The following is a 22919-nucleotide window of genomic DNA, read 5'->3' on the forward strand; positions in this document are numbered from 1 at the left end:
TGCATTTCTTTCGAGAGTGAAGACAAAGTTCCTATTTCTACACTTCCTTGGCAGCATTTTGTGTTCCCTGTGTTATGCATTTCAGTTCTTTAATAGATACGTTGTAATATTCTCCTTTGCAATCACTTGGTGAGATAATATTTTGAGAATATTTGCATTTACTTGTTTGAAGCTTGGATATAATCTCCAATGAGATACATGTTTCGATCCATTGCTCATCATTCATTCATTTTTTTGTTTGATTATTATTGTGTTTTAAGAATTATTTGGGGAGTTATAGATATGGCTCAAAAGTTAAGAGCACTGGCTGCTCTTCCAGAGGATGAGGGTTTCATTCCCAGCACCCATAGAACAGAGAACAAGCACTGTAAACTTCAGTTCTAGGGGATCTTTACATTTTTGTGGCCTATGTGGTCAACTGCATAAATATGGTGACTATATACATATACACAAAACAGCCCTATACATCAAACACATAAAAACAACCACTTATAGACCTGGGATACTAGTCTTGAGTGATATGTGAGCCTTGGAAACCTCTTTTAGCCTGTTTTTTTTTCTCAATATTTCAGTGGCTATGACCTGGATGTGTAAGCAAAATAAACACTTTCTTCCCTGATACTGCTTTTGCCAAGCTTGTTCTATCATAGCAACAGGAAGGAAACTAGAGACTACAAGACTTGCCTGTATACACATGTTGTCCTTATAAAGTAGGACTTACATAAGTCTTTGAAAGCCACTAATCATTGTGATTAAATTTTTGCTAAACAGAAACTTTACCTATCATTAAATAGAAACAAACAACAATTATCTTACATACAGCTGCATTCGTTTGATTTCGCATCTCATGACTTATTTGTGTGTGTGTGTATGTGTGTGTGTGTGTGTGTGTGTGTGTGTGTGTGTGAAAAGGAAGGAATGCTTGCTGTGTTTTTTGGTTATTGTTTCTGGAATTTTCCTCTGTCTTTCTGAAGAGTTTTAAATGAACAGATGCAGACCCAGGAATATAAAGATGAGGACCATTTACTTATAATTCAACCCAGCCTTGCTTTCTAAACTCACGCATACCAAGTAAGCCAAGCTCACCTTAATTCTGCCAATTTCATAACGTTATTTTATTTTGCTTTTGAAAACAAAGACCAAAAAATGGATCAGTATCCGTTTCTTCCTGACCTTTCTTTTTTTTTTTTTTTTGTCACAGACCCAGGTATCAGGTGGGGGCGCTGTTGATGCTGTTTTTCTTTCTCAGTGGATGGTTTTACAGCACAAGTTTCTTTCCCCTCAGGCTTTACCATTAATACAATCAAAAGTCCAGACTGGGTCATTAGAAAAAAAAAATACTTACCTCTCAGCACAGTCTGATATTTGCAAATAAAAATATGCTTACGGTTCCAATCTATTGTATGTACTGTTGATTTATAAGATTGCATTTTTTTGGAGGCCAAGTAATGACAAACTAACTTATTTTCATTGTACTTTTTTTCCCTCTATATTCCTTGAAGCAGTGGAGTTGACCTTTAAGTTCTGGCTTTTATTAGAGAAAACTAAATAAGTAAGAAAAAATAATATGGACATTTCTGTAAATGTCTTTTGAAATCTCATTGTGCTCGCTCACTTCAGAGATGGAAGGTAGGGTTAGCCTAAGAAACTGGCAGGGAATGAAGTACTTCTCCATGACAGATCCATTCCCTGTAGCCCTGTGTCTGGCTTATTTCTAGTATAACAGAAATCACCCTCTGCATTCCAGGGTGGCTGTAACCATTCAATGGGAATTGCCAGTTATTCAGTAGTTCTCTCCTCTGAAAATAATGCACTGGTTGCAACTAGAGAAATGGCTCAGTGGTTAAGAGCACTGGCTGCTCTTCCAGAGACCCTGAGTTCAAATCCCAGTAACCATATGGTGGCTCAGAACCATGTGTAATGGGATCTGATGCCCTTTTCTGGTGTGTCTGAAGATGGGGCACTCATATACATAAAAGAAATAAATCTTTAGAAAGAAAACAATGCGCTGTTGCTCACATCAGTATGCTCCACCCTCACATAAAAAGTGTCTACTCTGGGGACCTGGACAAAGCTTCCTTAATGTGTCAGCTCTTCAAAGCACAATATTCTAAATATTCTCCCTCTATAACCATATGCTGTGTTTCCTTTAAATAGCATTTATAAATTATCTAATACCTGAGACCAGATGCATTTGTAATGGTGAAAAAAAAACTAAGAGACAGAACTCTAAGCAGTATTGCAGTTTTTATTGAGATCACTATTGTATCACAAAGGTATTCATAAATAGATCAGTGAGACTTTAATGCATTATATTTGATGTAGATTTTATAGGCTATATAGTTATTTACAAGGAATTTTAATTTTTTGATAATACAATAATAGGGTTTTTTTAAATCAGCTTAATATTTAGATACTGTATGTATGTAGAAGGCACATGCATTTTCTTTTCCTTTTTTAACTATACATTTAGAATTTTATGCAAATAATATTGCTACCTCTCTGTGAAACTTTCAAGGTAATGGAAAGGGGTAGAAATAATGGAAAAGTTAAAAATGCATGTCTTACACTGTATTTACATGTCATGCTGTATTTACATGTAACTTTGAAGGTCATTTAGTTATATTCAACATGTTAGTGATGGCAGTGATGGATTAATTCTGGTTGCATGCTTCTTGTTTTTTTATTATTATATTTTAATACTACATATGGTGATATGAGACTTATTATATATATATATACATTATACATATATGCATTATATATATAAATATATATATAATTATATATATATATAAAATATATATATATAAAATTCTTCACTATAACAACACCATGGCATTATTAAAGTACAAAGAAGAGCCATGAAACCCTCTGTATGGCCAAACCTAGAAGAGACAATCCATACCGTTTTTATTCCCAGATTTAACTCATACAGTGGCTGCCACACACCAGTATTTCATAGAAGAGGTAAGCATCCAATTCATTGTCCCTGTGTAAGATATGTCTATTTACTCCAGGCCAAGCTCACTAAGGGAAAATAATTTGTGGCAGGTAGGATTTCATCTTAATTAAACAGAAATTACAGAGTTTATTAGATAATGAATCTTCTGCGACTGAGTATGTTGTTATGTATTAATATACTCTATAGAACTGAGCAAAACTATCAATGCAGTCTAAGCTTGAGAACCAGTCGAGAAAAGAGATGGAGCACTCATCGTATGCATATGTGTTATACTTTTCAAAGGCTTATAAATACACCTGGGAATGATAGCTTTTTGGTATTTGACGACTTTCAAAAGCATCACTACTGTGCCCCCTTCACTTAAACTTTTATTTCTTTACATGAGAGATAAGATGGTAATGTTAGCATGTTTCCTGTTGAAAGGTAACCACCTCTGGGCTTATATCTTATGATATATCTATAAGGGAATGCTACATACTAGTTTAAAGCCTCGGTGGGTGTATAGTTTAAGGTTTTCAGTCTTTAATTTTTGGGGGGAGTAAGTTTTCAAATCAATAGATAGAGGCTAACTGAACAGCTACAGGCAACTAAGGAATGCAGAGAGTGGGAGAAACAGTCTTCCCCAAGGAAAAGCACATCAGTGGGTTAACCCATAGCAAATATTCATTCCTAAAATGTCCATACAAGTAACATTATATAGACAGAAAAGATAATATTCAAAATATATATGTATTTTTGCTATTATACATATATATAGTCATACAAATATATATATGATATATATATTATATACATATACATATACATATACAACAGCAATTAATGAAAGGAGAAGCCATAAATTTTTAAAGAGAGCAAAGAAGATTAGTTAGATGAGAGTATTGGGGAAAAGGAATGGAGTAGTGAGGTTGGCATTATATTACAGTCTCAGAAGTAAAAACTAATAATAATTTTAAAAATTATACAATGTGATCATGCTAACCCACAGAAGTGGTCAGTGAAGTTTGAAGTTCTGTCAGTGTTTTCAGATGCATGTGGGAAGAGTCAAGAAAGACGATAAAAATATGGGTTAGCAATGGAATGATAGGGCTTACTGACAATATTCTATTATATTTTTATCCTTATTTTTCAGCCATAGCAGGTTTGTCCTATGCATCCAGAGATAGCCTGGGTTCATTTAAGTTACAGCATTGAGGGAAATAGCTTTCATATATATATATATATATATATATATATATATATATATATATATATTATATATAATAGATAATAGATATATACATATATTATATAATATATTTCTATTATTTATTTATTTATTTATTTATTTATTTATTTATTTATTTATTTATTATGAGTGATGTGATTAACTTACTCCGGCACAGTCAATACATGTGCACAGACTCATCCACTAGAAACAAGAAAGAGAGGAAGAAAGGTTAATAAAATATTATGGTATACTAAGATCTTTTGTTGTAACTATCTTTGTGTATATTGATAAATAACAGAGACTTTAATTATCTTGAGTGGGGATTTATGTGATAAAGCCTGAGGCTAAATCACTAATTGTTATGAAATTCCTTAAAAAAAAAATCGTGTGTATGGTGATGAATGGTTGTTATCCCAGCACATGGGAAGCTGAGACAAAAGAGAATTTAGGGCCACCCAGGGCTCTAGCGTGATAATCTATTTCAAAAACAAAAATCCAGCAAAAACAATAAGAAAAATTTAAAACAAGAAACAAAAAAAATCATTGTTTATATTTGTTGATATTACACACATTAGATTATAACCTTACTTTTATTTGAGAACAGTAATAGTTTTATAGAGAAAGTTGTTGTTGGATCATGAGAATTAACTCCCTAAAGTCTTGACACTCTAACCCTGCCAAGGATGAATGAGGAAGAGGAAGTCTCTGCAGCTCTATTTAAGAGTAGGCAACTTTCTCAGGGATTTGTTTGCACCAACTTAATAAATGGGTGTGTGTGTGTGTGTGTGTGTGTGTGTGTGTGTGTGTGTGTGTGTGTTCACAGACTTGAGAAATTGTTGCTTTATAAGAAAAAGATTTTAGTTTGGGGAATTGTGGCGATGACACAATGTTTCAAAATGCTCGCTTTACTTTCAGAGTTCCTTGCATCCACACCTGGTGGCTTACACCAGTCTCCAACTCCAGAGGATCAGTGCCCTTTTCTGGCCTCTGCCAGCATGTAAATGCACACACACATACTCAGCTACCCTCATACATATGAATAATATTTTTAAAATATTAAACTTTTTATATTTTATTATCTGCTAGCTTAGTGAAATTCCATATTTTTATTCTTCCATATACTTGTCAAAGATGGTGGTTTTAAGTTTGTATGCTTATACAGAATTGCTTTTATTCAGAGCTAAACATTCTATAATTAATGTATTTTATTCTAATGTAAAAATGCCTTCAACTTGTACTTTCCCCTCAGATATAAAACATACTTACTCTACTGGAACCAACACCTAAAATAACATAGACAGTTTTCTGTCTTTTATCCCCCTAGGTGGCTCAAAATAACTTTACTATGCAGCTTTTAACTCTCCATATAACGCTAGCTGGTCTTGAATTTCTATACTTCGTGGCTGTGGCTATGCCTCTCAAGTGCTGGGATTGGAAGTGATGTATTTCTCCAAGCCAAGCAAGGCATCTCTCTCGATATATATATATATGTGTGTGTGTGTGTGTGTGTGTGTGTGTGTGTGTATGTGTATGTATATGTCTCTATCTCCTCTGTCTCTGTTTCTCTAGGTCTTTGTCTCTGTCTCTCTAGGTCTCTGTCTCTGTCTCTGTCTCTGTCTCTCTCTCTCTCTCTCTCTCTCTTTCTCTCTCTCTGGGGAGGGGAGTGTTGGGGGTGCACATCTATCTGCAAACATGAACAGGCCAGAAGGTGGTGTTGGGTACCTATACTTATCATTGGCCACCTTATTATTTTCAGACAGAGGCTCTCTCTGAGCTTGGCGCTCACTGTCCTTTTGCTAGACTGACTTTCTATAAATGCTCTGGGTTCTCCCTGTCTTTATCTCCAAACATAGTTCTTCTGCTTACATATATAGCTATAGTGTCCAGATAGTAAGTGGGTCTTGGTGGTCTAAACTCAGATCTTCCTGTTTATACGTCAGGACTTTATCAGGCGGGCCATTTCCTTGAAACCTGAAACATTAATGTTCAGTGTTATTAATGTTAATAATAAGTGTTATATTTAATGGATGTTACTGTTACTAAGTAAAGAAATTTTTAAAAATCAGATAACTTTACTTCATAATTAATTCTCAGCATCCCCAGTACATGGTGTGCCTGAAGTAAAAAGTTAATATTATTTCAATTGTTACAGCTGTGTAATCAAAACACATGCAGACAAGTAACTTGGTTTGTTTCCTTCCAGAAAGCCACATCCTAGAAGATGTCAACAAATGCATTATAGCCTTGAGGGATCAGGATGCTGACAATTTAGACCGAGCTGCAGGTGCCATCAGAGGACGGGCCGCAAGAGTAGCTCACATCGTCGTGGGTGAAATGGATAGTTACGAACCCGGTGCTTACACCGAAGGTGTGATGAGAAATGTCAACTTTCTTACAAGCACTGGTGAGTCACCGTCCACAGTGACAGCTACACTGTTCCTCAGATCTGAATCTGCATAGCAACCAAAGATCTACACATAGGAAAACGAGAGCTCTCGGGCTGTGTCACTTGATTGTGTACTAACCACTAGCACATCACTGCGCCGTCTAATTGGTGTTTGGTATCCTATTTATGTGACGCGAAGCTCATCCCAGTGAAATAAATATATTCATTGAGAGAAAAAAAAAAAAAAAAACCCAAGGTCTTTTCGAATGCATGCAACACTCCCAAGCCTTAGCCACTTGTGAGTGTTTATTAATGTTGGAGATGTTTGGAGCTATAATTAGGCCAGCATGGGGTTAAACATGCAGTAGTCGGCAGCCTTTCATTTGGCTATATTATTGCTACCCCTGGGTTTCTTATTATTTAACCGTAGCAAGTTTTTTCTATGTATGCAGAGACATGCTGGCTACTCTTAACATGCAATTCTATGAAAAATAGCATTCTGAATCTTGCCCATATTTTTCTCTCATTGTTTAAGAAATATATAATACAGGACTGTTTTGGTTGCAGTACTCAAGTTACTATTTTATAAAATTGGGCAGAGAATGCTTTGAATCTCTCAGTATAATGATATTTTCTTTTCGAATACTATTGTTAACATTTCTCCAAGGGACCCATGGAAATGTCAGGATTCACACAGATTCACGAGCAAAGATGACAGTCAACAATGTTTTATAAATCAACATGGCAGAAACTCCTTCTTGTGAGTTCCCTCTGTCAGTGTGAAACTCCTCTGAATTTGGAAAGCCACTTATATATTGCCTCTTGATAAAGGTGTGATGTTGTGTCTGGGATTCCTGCAGTACTTAGTTTCCAGATTTATATCATCATTCCTTACAGGATATGTAGGGCATGTTAATTATGAAAAAAATTCATATTGTTTGTGAAAGGGAGGGATGCATAATACTTTTTAATTTTATCACTTTACATGGTTGGATGTTTTGTTTATGCACCATATGTATGTCTGCCCTATGAGAAGAGAGGAGAGCATCGCATACCCTGGAACTGGTATTACATATGATATGATCCACTATGTGGTTGCTAAAAATTGAACCCAGATCCTCTGCAAGAGTAGCTAGTGCTCTAACTGTTGAGCCATCTCTGCAGCTCTAATGGGTGATATTTAAAACCAACCAACCAACCAACAAACAAACAAAACATTGGCAATCAAACATTTAGTATCATTTTACATCTTGAAGCTCTTTCTTGAAATTATTTATAATAAATCCATCAACTTTCTTATCATCTCTCTGAAATATTCTGAAGAAAGGTGGCAATGGCACATCTATCGCTCTTGATATTAAACTGTTATTTCCACATCCACTCCTCAAAGTTATTAATGTAACAAAACAAGCATATAGTTATGGTGGTACATTATTGCAAGCCCAGCACTCAGACTAGACGGACATGGATCCTGAGTCATAGTCTTATAATAAATTGAAGACCAGCCTGTGCTGTAGCTTGAGACCCTGTCTCAAAACAAACAAAAACAATTGAGAACATGTAAGTCATTGTGTGAAAATATACATACTTGCTTTGGAAGTTGATTGTGTTACAGTCATTTAATGTCTCTTTCCTACTACACAAGATTGTAGTGGTCCTTCACTCATTCAAATCAAGTACTTGTTATCCATTTTATTAAGGTAATAAGGGTTTGTTCTGGAAGCATTTTGAGTAACCATAGCCTTAGGAACACAGATTTATCTTGTCCCAAATCCCGTGATCCAATGTGGTAGCAATTTCATGACGTTTTATAGTACAAAGAAATTCATAATCACAGTAAGTTTAGAATACCTTGTTGGGCACATCAGGGAAAAAAAAAGGTAGTTATAGAAAGATGAGGGAAGCTTTTCTATAGGCCTAATATACTGTCTGATGACATTCTTTGCTTTGAGTAGGTGGGAACTAGGATCTGCTAAGTTAATGGATTCTATTCTTCACCTTCTGAAAATGGCATCTTAAATATAAGAGAAAATGTATGTAGCTTTTGTTTTTATCCAAATGGAAATTTCCTCTGGGGTGGAATAGCCAACATCGACCAGGACTGCTGCACCTTGCTTGTGTCTCAGTTTTGTGAATGCATTAGGGAAGTCTCCCCTGCAGGCTCTATGCCATAACATCGATATGAGGTGCCAGCTCTGCAGTTTTGTACTCCATAGGCAGAGACTACATCTGCCAGATACTCAAGGAGAAGAAGAGGTAGTGAATTCCTACAGTGTTCAGAACTGTTGGCAGTCACTCTACATTAGAAAGAGTGAGGCAAAATTGTTCAGAGGCAGAAATACATTGTCGTTAATCCATCTGTGATTAATAATGGCTGTACTGAATAGCTAAGCACCAATACAAAATCTTCACAGCCCAAAGAGCACACAAACCCCAAGCCTTTTCCTCTATTTAGTTATAAGATAACGTTCATTTCGATAGCCCGTTCAAATTATGTCTTACATCCCAAATAGGAAATGTATAGAATATTTCCAGGCTCTTCTGCACAAAATGGATCTTGTTATTAAATAAAAAGCATTTTTTGAGATTCCTAGTTAATCATTTTGGTCTTTTCTTCAGACAAGCTTTGGGTGTATCCTTGAAGTATGCCTCTGTTTTCCTCTTTGAAAAAAATAAGTCTAATTTGAACTTTTTCCAAAGCAGCTTTCCTTGAAATTTATCAAAAGCAGGCCTCACAAAAGGGAATTCGGTGCAATAAATTAAATGGAAAACATAATTAGATCAGTTTGATCTTAACCAATGCTGAAGACGGTGTGCTTTCTCTCTCCCGCGGAGAGATTGTTTATGAAAAAAAAGATACTTCCAACTCTTCTGTCCTCCACCATTGACTGACATCTTTGTTCACCCCAGGGTCATATCTTGGACTTATCATTTAAATAATTATCAAATTACATAATTGGAAATGTCATGCTTTGTGTTCCGAAGCCTTGGGAGCTCACATTTTAGCAAAAGAATACTAATGTGTCCTGTTTTCTCTTTGTTTCATTTTTTTTTTTTTAGCTGTTTCTTCAGGCTTAGCCCAGCTTCCTCAGGATAACTTAGTGGGGGTCTCCTGTGAATTTTCTTTATTCCTGAGACCCTCCCCAGAACACTACTCTTTAGAAAATTTGCCTTAAGTATCTTTGTGACTGAGGAAGCCTAAACTTTCTCATCTCAGTCACCAACAGAGTCTTGAAACATGGTGCCTTTGATTTTTAATCAGAATCTGGGACTCATTTGCAGGTTTTTAGGAGTCTATGACCTTCCAAGTCAGTGGTCACATCCTATCTAATGTCATGACCCTTTAATACACTTCCTCACATGATGGTGACCCGCGACCCCAAATTTATTCTCGTTTCTACTTTATTACTGTTATTTTGCCACTGTTGTAGGTTATAATGTAAATATCTGTATTTTCTGTTGATCTTAGGCATCCCTTGTGGGTCATTTGACCTCCAAAGGGGTCATGACTCACAGGTTGAGAACCAGAACCAGTGTTCTAAGTGTTTTCTTCACATTAGAGCACAAGGTTCCCCTGTTTTAATTCAGACATTTACACTGTTCCCTACATGTTAGTGGTGGTTTAAGTGAGACATCAATATCTGGAAAGCTAGGTTTTTTTAATCATTTTAATAATCAAAGGAAATCCTTTATACTCCCATATATTGTCCAAACACCGAGCTCCTCCACCTCTTAGGAATCCCTTCTGGAGGTGCATTGGATTACTGTGATGTTGTTTGAAATGGGATCTTTCCATGTGCTCCTGGCTGCACTAGAATCTGCTATATAGACCAGGCTGGTTTTGACAGAGATCCTCCAGCCTCCATCTTGCAAGAGCTGAGATTAAAGGTAAGCGCCACCACACCTGGCTTGGATATTTTTTTTTTTTTTTTTAATAACTGACCTGGATAACTGCAACATGAGGCCGTTCATTACTCCATTAACAACAACTCTGCTTCTTTCTTTAGATTATAAAAATCTGGGCAATGGTGGCACACACCTTTAATCCTAGCACTTGGGAGGCAGAGGCAGGCGGATTTCTGAGAGTTTGAGGCCAGCCTGGTCTACAGAGTGAGTTCCAGGACAGCCAGGGCTACACAGAGAAACCCTGTTTCCAAACAAACAAACAAACAAACAAATTACAAGGAAATCTACTACAGGAAAGAACTGATAGACAATACTTTCCTTTGGTTATTGGCTCTATCAAAGTCAGGAATCAGCAGGTCAAAAACGTCTATTGTTACAGACCATCCAACACTATGTAGTTTGACTCCCAGCCAGAAAGAAGATGAAAACAGAGCAGACATATAAATGACCCTGAACAAGACATTCTGATTGCCCTTGCTATTGAAAAATGGTATTACGTGGAAATAATAGTATATTCATCCAGTGACTGATGAATCCCAAACTGCAGATATAGCCCTGTGGTAGAGTCTGTACCTATCATGCACAGATCTCTGTGTTCAGTCCTGGCACCATGTGAACAAGACATGGTGGTGCCCACCTATAATCTCAGCTCTTGGGAGCTGGAGGCTTGAAAATAATCAGCGTTAGCCTTGTCTACAGTGGCATCTAACCCATAATAATGAGACCTCACTAAAAATAAAAATAAAGGAAGACAAGAAAAATGCATTCCGAGGAGCCCTTCCTTCTTAGAAACCTGGGTGATTAAACCGTTTTACACATCCCTATAGGAAACTGAGACACTTTAAGAATTCTGAGGCTACTTGTGAAATTTTCTGTTGTGTTTTCTTTATAACAACTAAATAGTGAATTGGTTAAACTGACCTCTGAATTAACAGAATGGATTGCGTTAGTAAGCTGGACTCAGGTTACTCTCTGTATATCTCATCTCTGCCCTAAGCATCTATACACAAATGCCAGAGGATTCGGTCCAAATGCAGAGATCCTGGCTCTCTGCAGCATTTGAAAATTACTATTCTACATTCTAGGTAGGACTGAAAAAAATGTTCTCTGCCCAGCAGAGTGAGGCAACAGAATTTTTCCTGCAGAACTAGCTGGGGCTTATTAGTGTCTTCTCCTTTGCTGCACCTGAACCATTGTCTCTCCATCTTCATAGTATCACTTCTATCTCCTCGTACAGTCTATCTGCTTCATTTAATTCATTCTCCTCAAATTCACTAAACATGTTTTCCATGGTGAGTTACCAAAAACAGCCTATGTGATATCGGTGGACATCTTCCCAATCGTGTGGACACACACACTAAGGCTACTACCATCTCTAGGTCTGGCCCATGCTGTGCCTCACATTTGGAATATTTCTACCTCCTCCTTAACATGCCAAGTAATCCTCATCTTTTAAGAAACTCTGTTGTAGACTTGACTCCTAGGAATCCTTTTCTTTCTTCCAGCAAGAGTAATTTCTTTCAGTTCTAGGTAATGCTGTCTTTAAAAGGTAGGTCTTGAAGTAACCATAGTTCAGAGAGCCATGTCCTCTTTGTAAACCCTCTATTGAAATGACTTTCCTCTTGTAGCTGCAGGACTTAAAGATAGCCCTATTTGTTTCATCACATTATCTCTTCGAAACACGGTGCATCTTTTATTAAGCTAAAAATTAATAATTATGAACAAAACCCAACTTTTTTGGTGAAACCCCAATTTTAAAAGTAGTTAATTAATTTAAAAGATTTGTTTAACCCAGAGTGGCCTTGAACTCACAATCCAATTCACATTTCTAAGATGCTGGCCATTTAGTCACAGGACACCATTGGCTTGTTGGCTACTATGATTTGGTTAACTCTGTTCTTTGCGGTTAGAATGCATTTCCTTGTCTACTGCCATTTGTATTTATGGTTGAACCCTGACTCTAAGGTTACTACCCTTGCAAGGGGACTCTAGACTCCCTTTTAGTGACAGTTATTTAGTCTGTCCTAGGATGTGCTTTTCTTCTACTGGGTGTTTGTTTCCCTTTATCTGTGATCATAAACAGCCATTTACAAACAAGTTTCCCCTGCTAGGATGCTTCATCCTTAAAGGCAGGCACCGAAGTTTAGTTATGTATCCGTTCCTAGAGGATTCTCTTCATAGTTGATTATCAAGTCTCTTTTTTTAACATTTAAATTTAACATTTCTTATAAGATCACATTGTTAATGTAGCATAATATAATCAATAAGATGTCACCTCAATTCAGCAATACAAAAGCAGCAGGCTCTGTCAAAGGGCAGGGCAGAGGAGAGATTAAGGAAGTCATTCATTACTGTCCAGAGACAGATATTAGCCACTTCCAGAAAGCTCAGGTCAGCCTTTTAAAAGGTTCCTCAGTGAGCTTTTGAACAAGAGATCATGACTTTTGTGTATTCAATTACATACAAGAGCCATCAATGAAGCACATCTGTTGAAAGAGTCCATTGAACCCGATTACAATAATGCTTTCAGAAAATCCTTGTGAGTGACACCAACCTGGATTTCAAACTCAGAGAACTTCATTGTCAGTCCTCTCTACCTTGTAACAGCCTAAGACAGGCTTGCAGATTACAGGATTTCCTTTCCTTCTAGCCTGAATCTCAGAGCTTAGACCACAGGTACTCTGAGAGCCTTAGAGAGAGATTTGTGTCTTGTGAATCACTTGCTTAACCTGGATATCCAAGTATTTCCGAAGAAGTTACATGTCAGTCATGGCTTTGAAGAACTTTTATCCTTCATGAGCTAGGACCAGTAGGTAACAACTTGAAGAAGTTGCTGACAAATAAAATATCTACTTAGTATAATTCTATCTTCTCTGCAAAAGAGGACTATGATAGGACTCAAATCCAGCAGTCAAGACAGCAATGAACCAATGCATGGGAGTGCTTATCTTGCTCTCTCCTTCCATTCAGACTGGGCCTAGCCCATGAAATGGAGCTGCCCACATCCAAGATGGATCCTCTCACATCAATTAATTCAATGAAAAAATGTCTAACAAGCATGACCATAGGCCAACATACGATAAATAATTCCTTACTGAAACTCTCTTTCTAGGTGATTCTCAGTTGTGTCAACTTTAAAATGAAGAAAAATTCCACAAGTACTGAAATACACTATATAATGTACACTGGAAAATAGCTTTCTGACATTTTAGCTATAGTTTATTGACTGATACACAATTTCCTTGTCAATAGTATCTTATTAGGAAAATGGACAGATTCCGATGCATTAGCAGAAACTTGACAGTCAAAAAGATAATAATAAAAGGCTTGAGAGTGGATTCCAGAAAAGCATAGGCAAAGACTGAAACATTTCCTGATGTTGAAAACGTGAAGCAGGTCTTTGAAGATAATGCCAAAAGTAAAAAGAATTAAAGATAGAGGAGATGAATTGGCGTGGGATAAAAGGAAGAGAGATGGAGGAGAAGAATGAGAAAATGGAAATCTGCTCTTCAGTTCTTTACCACTGTGAGCATGAGGATGCTTCTAAGGTCTTTAAACTTCTTCAACTCTAGCCTAAGTCAGAATATCTTCTCAAAGCAAACAAGACACCACCTAGAAAGAGAAGTTGGCCACATCTCTGGTCCTTACCCTACTTTCATAAATGTCTAGTTAGAAAAGGATAGAGTTGGGCTTTTCCTACGATCCTTTTCATAGGGTGCAAGTAAATTTAATAAGAATTTATATTGAAATGTTCTAAGCAAGAAACACTGTGGTTCTGAGTTGAAAGCCACAGAAAACACTGATGACTAAATTATGCAGCAAACTCTTAATGAAAGCTGCCAAACAAGAGAAGAAATATTCAAACCACCCAAAATGCTCTACGTGGCGTCCACATCAAAGTCAGCCTGCACTTCTGGTGAAGGTTCAGTTCTGGCCCATGCTGAACTTGTAATGACATCGATAGTATCCTCGTGTGACACGGAACCTCACGGATACTATAGTTGTTACTGCCAGTTTCCAGATATTTCTACTTTTAGGATAAATCCTAAAATGGACCTGTTATGCTCTATATGCTCTTCATCCACTTTCTCAGCGTTAAGGCAGCAGAATGTAATTTATACATCCAGGGCTTGGCTTTCAGCACAGGGAAGGCGATTACTTGGCCTTTAAACCACTGTGAAGATGGTGTTCTACATCATACCTACTGATGATGCCTCATCACAGGAAGGAACTCCATTAAGGAAGGAAAGGGTGGTAATGAGAAGCAGGAGACGATGATCACCAGCCAGAGAAAGGACTCAGAGGAGGAAAAGTAGAGTTTGATGTTTATCAACCAAGTTGTCCGTCACAGAAACAATAGTAACCTCTACTCATGGCCTATTAAGAACGTGACCCTCTCCAGCTAGTTACAGCCGCAGTCCCTCCTGATTGATTATGACATTTCCAAGTGAAACATACAAGCATGTCATATGCCTGATAGATACACTAATAGACACTACCATGTGACACAAACCCAAGGCATGATTGTAGGAGGACATTTTATAACATATGATATGGTTATGCTTATTACAACATATGATGCAGATATGTTCATCTAAGAGAGCATGATGAAGGATTATTTCTCTTGCTGCTTCTGAGAAAACATGAAGTAAGTAGGAGCGAGGGATGGGGAACTAGGAGTAGTCACTAGAAAGTCCCAGATGCCAGGAAAGCAAGAGTCTCCCAGGACGCAGTGGGGATGACATTAGCTGAAATATCCAACAACAAAAAAGATAGAACCTGTAGAGACCATATTCAGAGGTTAGGCCCAGCCCCTGGATGAGGGATGGGGTCACTCAACCATCTCAAAAATTTTAATCCAGAATAGCTCCTGTCTAAAGGAAATACAGGGACAAAGAGTGGGGCAGAGACTGAAGGGAAGGCCATCCAGAGACTACCCCACCTGGGGATCCATCCCATATGCAGATACCAAACCCAGGCACTATTGCTGATGCCAAGAAGTGCTTGCTGACGGGAGCCTGATACAGCTGTTTCCTGAGAGGCTCTGCAGAGCCTGACTAATACAGATGTGGATGGTTGCAGCTATCCAACTGACTGAGCATGGGGACTCCAATGGAGGAGTTAGGGGAAGGGCTGAAGGAGCTGAAGGGGTTTGAAACCCCATAGGAAGAACATAATAGTTAACTAACCAAACCCCCCAGAACTCCCAGGGACTAAACCACCAACCAAAGAGTACACATGGAGAGACCCATGGCTCCAGCTGCATATGGAGCAGAGGATGGCATGATCTGGCATCAATGGGAGGGGAGGTCCTTGGTCCTGTGAAGGCTTGAAGCCCCAGTGTAGGGGAATACCAGGGCAGGGAGGTGGGAGTGAGTAGGTAGGTGGGTGGGGGAGCACCCTCATTTAAGCAGGTGGGGGATGGGATGGGGGTTTCCAGAAGGGAAACTGGGAAGGGAAATAACATTTGAATGTAAGTAAATAAGATAACCAATAAAAAATGAGGGAGTCTTCTATGAAAACTAAGAAAAATCAAAGGAGTGCAGGATGCACTTCAGTGAATCCTTTACTTAATTACATTAACAATAAAAATCACATATGTTGGAATGCATCATTTTCTTTGAAATCCAGCTAGGTAAGGGAGAGTAAGTTAATGGGGTATTTTTTATTGATTAATTTTATTCTTTCAAAATTCCTCACAGACATGCACACAAATATGTAATTGTGTCCACTGAGGAGAGGCTGGTTTCACTCTGACCTCTAAACCATGTATCAGCAATACAGAATACTGCCTTACGGGTTCTGATTAGTCTTCCCTGCTAACACTCTCTATCTGCCTTCCACCACTATATGCCTCTCCATAGATCCTAACTAGTCTTTCCCAGGTTCATTATGTTTGGATTATTTTGCTTTGTATTTAACCAGGGCCCTCTGCGTGACCGTTGGCTTTAATTACTCATGAGAGTGAACTGGGTCATCAGTGAGCACACAACTAGAGACAATGATGTCTCCACTCCCTGAATCTGTCAGTAGCCAGCAATCCATTTGTCAGTGAGACCAGATGTGTCCATCCATGCTTGATTACAGATAGGTCTGTTATTATGTAGATCCAGGGCAGGTATCTGTAAGCTCTTGTGAGTTCGTGATTATACTGTTCGTGATGACATCTCTCAGCCCTTCTTCCTGTCTTCCAGCTCTTAACATTCCTTGTGTGATGTTCCCTGAGCCTCATAGGGGATGGTGTGAATGTGTTGTTAGCATCATAGGGGATGGTGTGAATGTTTTGTTAGCATCATAGGGGATGGTGTGAATGTGTTGCTGAGCACAGATCATCATCTTATTCTCAGCACTTTGTACATACATGAGACTCTGCATTTACTGTTTCAGTAGAATGATTCTCTAATAATGATCCAGTACCATTTGTCTGTGATCATATTTAGAAGACAGTTTGACATTAGGGAACTTTTCCATTAAGGTAGCAGTCCCCCATGACCAGATGTGGGACTCTTTTTCTCAGACTCTCTGTCTCTGTCTTTGTTTGGAGGGTATGGCTGGCTTTGGCTGGCCTTGCCTGAAAACTGACCTTGTAAAGAGCTTTCTTCAAGGCTGCACACACATCCCTCTACGGCTTCTCAGATAATTATTGCATGATAGTTATGTGCTGTATCATAACCAATCAGCCCTTCTTACTTGCTTAATGCCATGACCAATTAGCCGTTTTCATCCATACTCATAAAAAAAAGCCCCTATATACCCTATTCCTGGAACAATAAAGTCAACTTGTCTCATTGCAGCTGTCTGCAGAGGTCAATCTGTTCGTACTCACGGCTGTCTGAACCCTGCTCTCTGCCTCTGCTCCCTTTCTCCCCTCAGGCTGATGTCCGACAGCCTCCAGGGAGAAAAAGAAGAACAGAATTTGATGCTATGTAAACTTTGCTAGCGTATTGAGTTTCCTCTAGGTCCAAATACTTCCTTAGACATGTTTTATTATTTTTCACCATGTTTAATGTACCAGGCATAAATTCTCTGATTTTGAGGGTATATCCAATCTAATAATATATATTCTATGATAGTATAAACTAATGTCTAATAAAAGCATGGTTCTTGCTTGGCTATTGAGAAAAGTATAATAGCATAGAGGCCAGTGGGAATCAAGTGTTCTGGGGGTTGGAGTCATTGTAGCTTCTTCCTGGTAAACTGGAATACTGAAGAGATCAATATTTCAACCTCCCTCTTGATAACACACACCATTATGGCATATCACAGTTGGAGGGAGGCTCTGGGCTAGACCGCTGTTTACTGAGAAAGCCAACGATTACATTTTTTATAAGAGAACAATAGTAAAATATTTCATGAACTAGCATATTGTGTATGTTTTTAATGATGTGAGCAATATATAGCAGAAGTAGTTTTTGTTATCATTTTATCTTGAAAATCAGATTCATGAAAGTTATAGGGTAATTCACTTCTGTTGTTTGCAGTCTATTTTACATCTTTGTAGCCTTTAGCTAAGAAGGCGATTAATTTTACATTTTAAAGTGATATTTTTTGTATAATGTATGAACTTGCGTTTCTATACTTATTGATGTGAGCTGTAAAGCTTTTAATATGATCATCTGCAAAACTGAATTTGAGGCTCAAGGTCACTCAGGTTCGCAAATAGACTAAGGGAGTGTGCCCCTTGGATTCATCCTTTCTTTGGTTTCAGAGAGACCATCACTTGGGTCTGGTATTTAAGTCAGAATGTCTTTCTCTGGCTGGTAAATGGGTACCATCAAAACCAAAAAGTAATTGTCAATGACCTTAGCCTCTTCCTCCCCCAAATAACTCCCCTGTTACTCTTTCCACATGCAATCCTGGCTGGCCGGAAGATTCACAGCTAACAAAAGTATATCACTAAGTTTCCTGATAAGAGTGATTTAGTAAGTGAAAACTCAAACAGGAAACAATTTTATTAAATTCATTTATTTGTGCATATGTGTTCAGCGAAGGTGGGGACTGTAAATGTGCCCTAGCACATGTGTGGAGGTCAAAGGACAATTTGGTTCTCTGTTTTCCCTATGTGACTTCCTGGTATTTAAACACAGATCATCAGATTTATTGGCAAGCACTTGTATCCACCCCCGCTCCTGAACTATCTCAGTGTCCAGGAATAGGCATTTATTGGAAAGGTGAATAGCACATGTAGCTTTTTTCCAAGTGTGGTAGGGTGAATTTACACCGAAAGAACTCATAGATGGGAAGTCACATGGTATATGAGGGGATCACTGTGAAGAGAAGGGCATGTCAGCAGGCTAAGGTACAGAGGCATCGGCACATCTGTGAGGTAGGTCAATAGGTAAGAACTTTTTACTCAATAAAATCCATAAATAGAGTCATGAGTTGGCGAATTAAATATGATGTACTTATCTTGGCAAGAACTGTCAACATAGTTGATATCACAAGAAGTCAGGAAGAGCTTGGGAAGATGTTTGAATGGAGACGGCAAGATACTATAATTGTAGCCCTCTGGGAGGAAGCATGACGCTAAGAGCGGAGCTAGCATACATTGGTGGGGTAGTGTTAATTGAGCTGGTGAAGATAGAGATAACCAGGAAAACCAAAGAGATTTTTAACCAGAAAGCCATTTCTATCATATGCAATCCTAGTATCTGTTCACATACATTCTCACTTCAAAAACAAACATTTTGGACTAGAAAGGTAGCTCAGAGGTTAAGAGCACTTTCAAAGTACCTGAGTTCAGATCCCAGCTTTCACACGGTGGTTCACAATTGCCTGGAACTGAAGTTCCAGGAGATCCAATTCCCTCTTCTGGCCTCTCAGGGCACTGTGAATACACACATATACAAACACACACACACACACATACATATATACACACATACACATATACACACACAGCACACTCATATACATATGATTAAAACCAACAGAAATAAACTTTTAAAAATAATTAAATTTGGAGACTGGACAGATGACTTAGCTATTTAACTAATTTTGTTTTGGTCTTGGAGAAAAAGAATTAGATTTAGTTTTCATCACCCATATGGTAACTAACAAACATCTGTACCTTCAATTCAGAGTGTTCTGATGCCATTTTCTGGTCTCGGGGATGTGCACACACATGGTACAGAGACATTCATTCAGGAAAAACATCCATATACATAGAATAAAAATAAATAAATCTTTAAGTAATTTTTCTAGCTCATGCTAAAATATAACTTCCTTTTCCCCCAGCAATTATGGTAGAAAGTATTACAGCTTCATAGTCCTAATGACAGGCTAAGGACATAGCAGGAGATTTCTTCTCTTAAAATGCATTAGTAACCCAGTGGTATATTGAAAGATGTCGTACATTCTGGTGATCACCCACCGTTTAATTTTATTGTCTGCCAAAATCTGTAGCAGTTAAAGTTAAGTGAACAATTTATGTTATAAAATTTCTCTGCAGATACAGAGATTTTTAAAGGTACCATTTATTATAAACACTACAGGCAGTATTTTTTTTAAAGAGTCCAGCTATTCTAAAGTCCAGTTTTATTCTTGGTTTTTACTGATTTAGGAAAGGTTATGCACATCTCTTTACCCCTGTCTCAAAATTTCTATGTAGCCAGAAGAAGAATTAAGAGCATTAATTTTGAAAATAAACTCATTTTTTTTTTTTTTTGGTGTAAAGCATGAAGTTAAAATATTACACTATCCCTTCCATCTCGCCTTTCTGGTCTATTCATTCTTCCTTTATCAGCTACTGCTACTTATAAACACAAATGTTTCATTTATCATTTTAATGTTTATCTTCTATTTACAGTTACAGTTAAGCAAATGTGACTCCAGAGACAAAATTTGGTTTTGTGTTTTTTTCTCTATTAAAAAGGCTAATGCTGATGCCTAGTGGTACATATCTTGAATTTCAATACTTGAGATACAGAAACAGGTAGATCTCTGTAAGTCTGAAGCTAACCTGGCCTACATAATAGATTCCAGGATAGCCAGGGATATGTCGCCAAAGTCTGTCTCAAAAGTAATAAGTAAAACAAAACAAACAAACAAAACACAATAGATTTAAGATTTGTGAAACAGACTGAGTGTGGATCAGTCTCCAACCTTAGTCTAGTCCCTTTTTGAAAACAACATTTAAGTTGGCAAAGAAAATAAACCCAGAAATGCAAGTGCAAGGGTATACAAATTTCAGAGAAATTTCACCTATAAGACAAACTCAGAGTGATACTTCTCTCTTAGTCCACCCATTCATCTCTGTACCCTCTTTCCTGTTTTTCATTCATGTAACTTCAACTACTCATATACCATTGATGATGTGGCCTCCCTCTGGGAGCAAGGTCAGAGAATTAAGTACCACACAGTTAACTGAAACTGAGTCTCCTTCTGGCACCAATCAGTTGCCAACAGCTCCTCAGATCAGTGTTCTGGAGTTAGGTATTTCTAGTCAAAATCTCAGTAGGTTCTCAGAATCTTCAGGCCCTATTCTTCATAGATGTTAATCTTTTTAGTGTTCTCCCAGGGTGGAAAGGGCAAACAGACTCCCTCAGACCCCCTGCTACTTAATCCCTTTCAGAAGGGCTCTAACTTTTAAGGGCCTCCTATTTTAATGCAACTGCATTGGTGATTCCATTTCAAAGGTGGAACTGAGTTGACTCAGACATTCTAATCAGAACACAGATATTATAAACTCAGAATCACTGGAATGCATTGTATTTTAGAGGGATTTTCAACTTCTGATACATTGGTGGCTAGTTTTTTTTATTTTCATTACAAATTATAGGGGTTTACCTCAATAGTGAATGAACAAATCGCTTCATGAGTATTTTCCAGTCCTTTTTGATCTCTCTCTCACCAGTGTACAATTCAACACCTTCTACCCCTCAAAGCTAATTGTCACTCATTATCATTGAAGTTAGGATAATCAATATTCATTTTCTTGTAATTTCTGATGTTGATTAATCAAATCTGGGAACAATGAACGTAGCTGGGTACTCATGATCGAGAGCCTCTCATGAGCTTGCTAGAATGTTATTGACTGTAGCTGTCAATCAAGCCTTACCTAGGATGTGTGGAGATCTCTAAACTCACCATTCTGGATGTCATCTGGGCACTTAAAGCTTCTTGTTATTTTGGTACCTCCAGGTGCTCCCTCTGCATTCTCAGAGCTGGGCATTCTGACATCCTTGGAATGAGTCATTCAAATGCCACAGAGAATGAGAGGCAAAGAAAAAGACCAAGATGGAAACTTCTGGAGTATTAGACTTCCACCTTTGTTAGTCAAGATTTTAGAAATGAGTCACGAAGGTGAAAGGGTTAGGTTACTAGGTTACTTAGAACAGGGCATTATGCAGAGCATGGCTCTCAAGCAACAGAGATTGGCCATCTTATATGCTGTCTACATCTTCTGAATGAGCCCAACTCAGCACAGTGGTCCCATGTTACTAAGGTGACAATAGCTTCTGAGTGAGTGACTCTCTTAACCCATCTAAATGCAAATCTAAATCTACTTGCAAATCTAAAATTGCAAGTAGAGTCAAAGACTTGACATGACACAGACATGTTATATCCATATATTAAATAGATAAACAGTAAAACACTCACTGATCATTAATAAACTTGATGGAGTAGCCATATGGAATAATAAGGAAGAAGAACTTCTGTCTACTTAGTGTTATGAGTTACTCAGACCGGACACATTCGTACTCACAGAGACATAGGAACTAGTTTGCACATTGCTCCCAATATTGTGTTTGGTGCCATGGTCATGTGGAAAATATCAAATAGGGAATCAAGAGATCCAAAGGTCTAGACATGGGTTCATTATTAGAGAATTGTAAAAAGTCTCTTAGTTTGCATGAATTCCACATGCTCTCAAGTCCTAACTGAGGAGTGAAAGAGAAGTTCTCTCATGCCTGTGGTGACATTGCTTTGATTTTCTTGCAGTCATTTTTACCTGAAACATTTGTCCATATTCTAAACTGTGCGGTAAAAGATCAGGTATCTAGCTGTGTTCAGAATCTCAAAAACTTGTATGTATTTTGCAGTGAAACAAGAAACTCTCCAAACCAGAACAAGAATATATTGCTTTTTTTTTTTTTTTTTTTTTTTTTTATGCTTCTAAAAGTCTGACAAATATAAGCATTGTTCTTCTTGGAGAACTGGATGTGTTGTGCACATTTTAAATGTTTGTTATTGTTGCTACTGCTCAAAGGTCATAAATTGTTTTCAAACAGTAAAAATAGTAGCAATGATTCGGAGTTGTTGAAAACAATGAAAAACCCATAAGGAATTAGTGTTTGAGTTTTCTGTGTTTTAGGAAACAAAGAATGCTTGTGGAGCTTACTGGTAAAGGAGAAAGTAGAATTTTAGCTCCGGTGAAAGTCTAGAATTTGACTGTAGGCAATTTATTTAACCAGTGCCAGCTTTGAAACAAGTGCAATAAAATGTATCTC

At 37.7% G+C, this 22919-nt stretch overlaps 1 protein-coding gene across 3 annotated transcripts in view; it reads left to right on the forward strand.

Moving 5' to 3' along the window:
* Positions 1-22919, forward strand: part of Ctnna3 (catenin alpha 3) — a 1449584-nt gene that overhangs the window by 1070585 nt on the left and 356080 nt on the right. For all 3 annotated transcript variants that reach the window (XM_034524718.2, XM_076917155.1, XM_034524719.2), the window contains one exon: positions 6379-6579. In XM_034524718.2, coding sequence (XP_034380609.1) covers positions 6379-6579 — 201 coding nt within the window. The remainder of the gene's footprint in view (positions 1-6378; positions 6580-22919) is intronic.

The sequence above is a fragment of the Arvicanthis niloticus genome, chromosome 20 (assembly GCF_011762505.2).
Source record: "Arvicanthis niloticus isolate mArvNil1 chromosome 20, mArvNil1.pat.X, whole genome shotgun sequence".
Lineage (NCBI taxonomy): Eukaryota > Metazoa > Chordata > Mammalia > Rodentia > Muridae > Arvicanthis > Arvicanthis niloticus.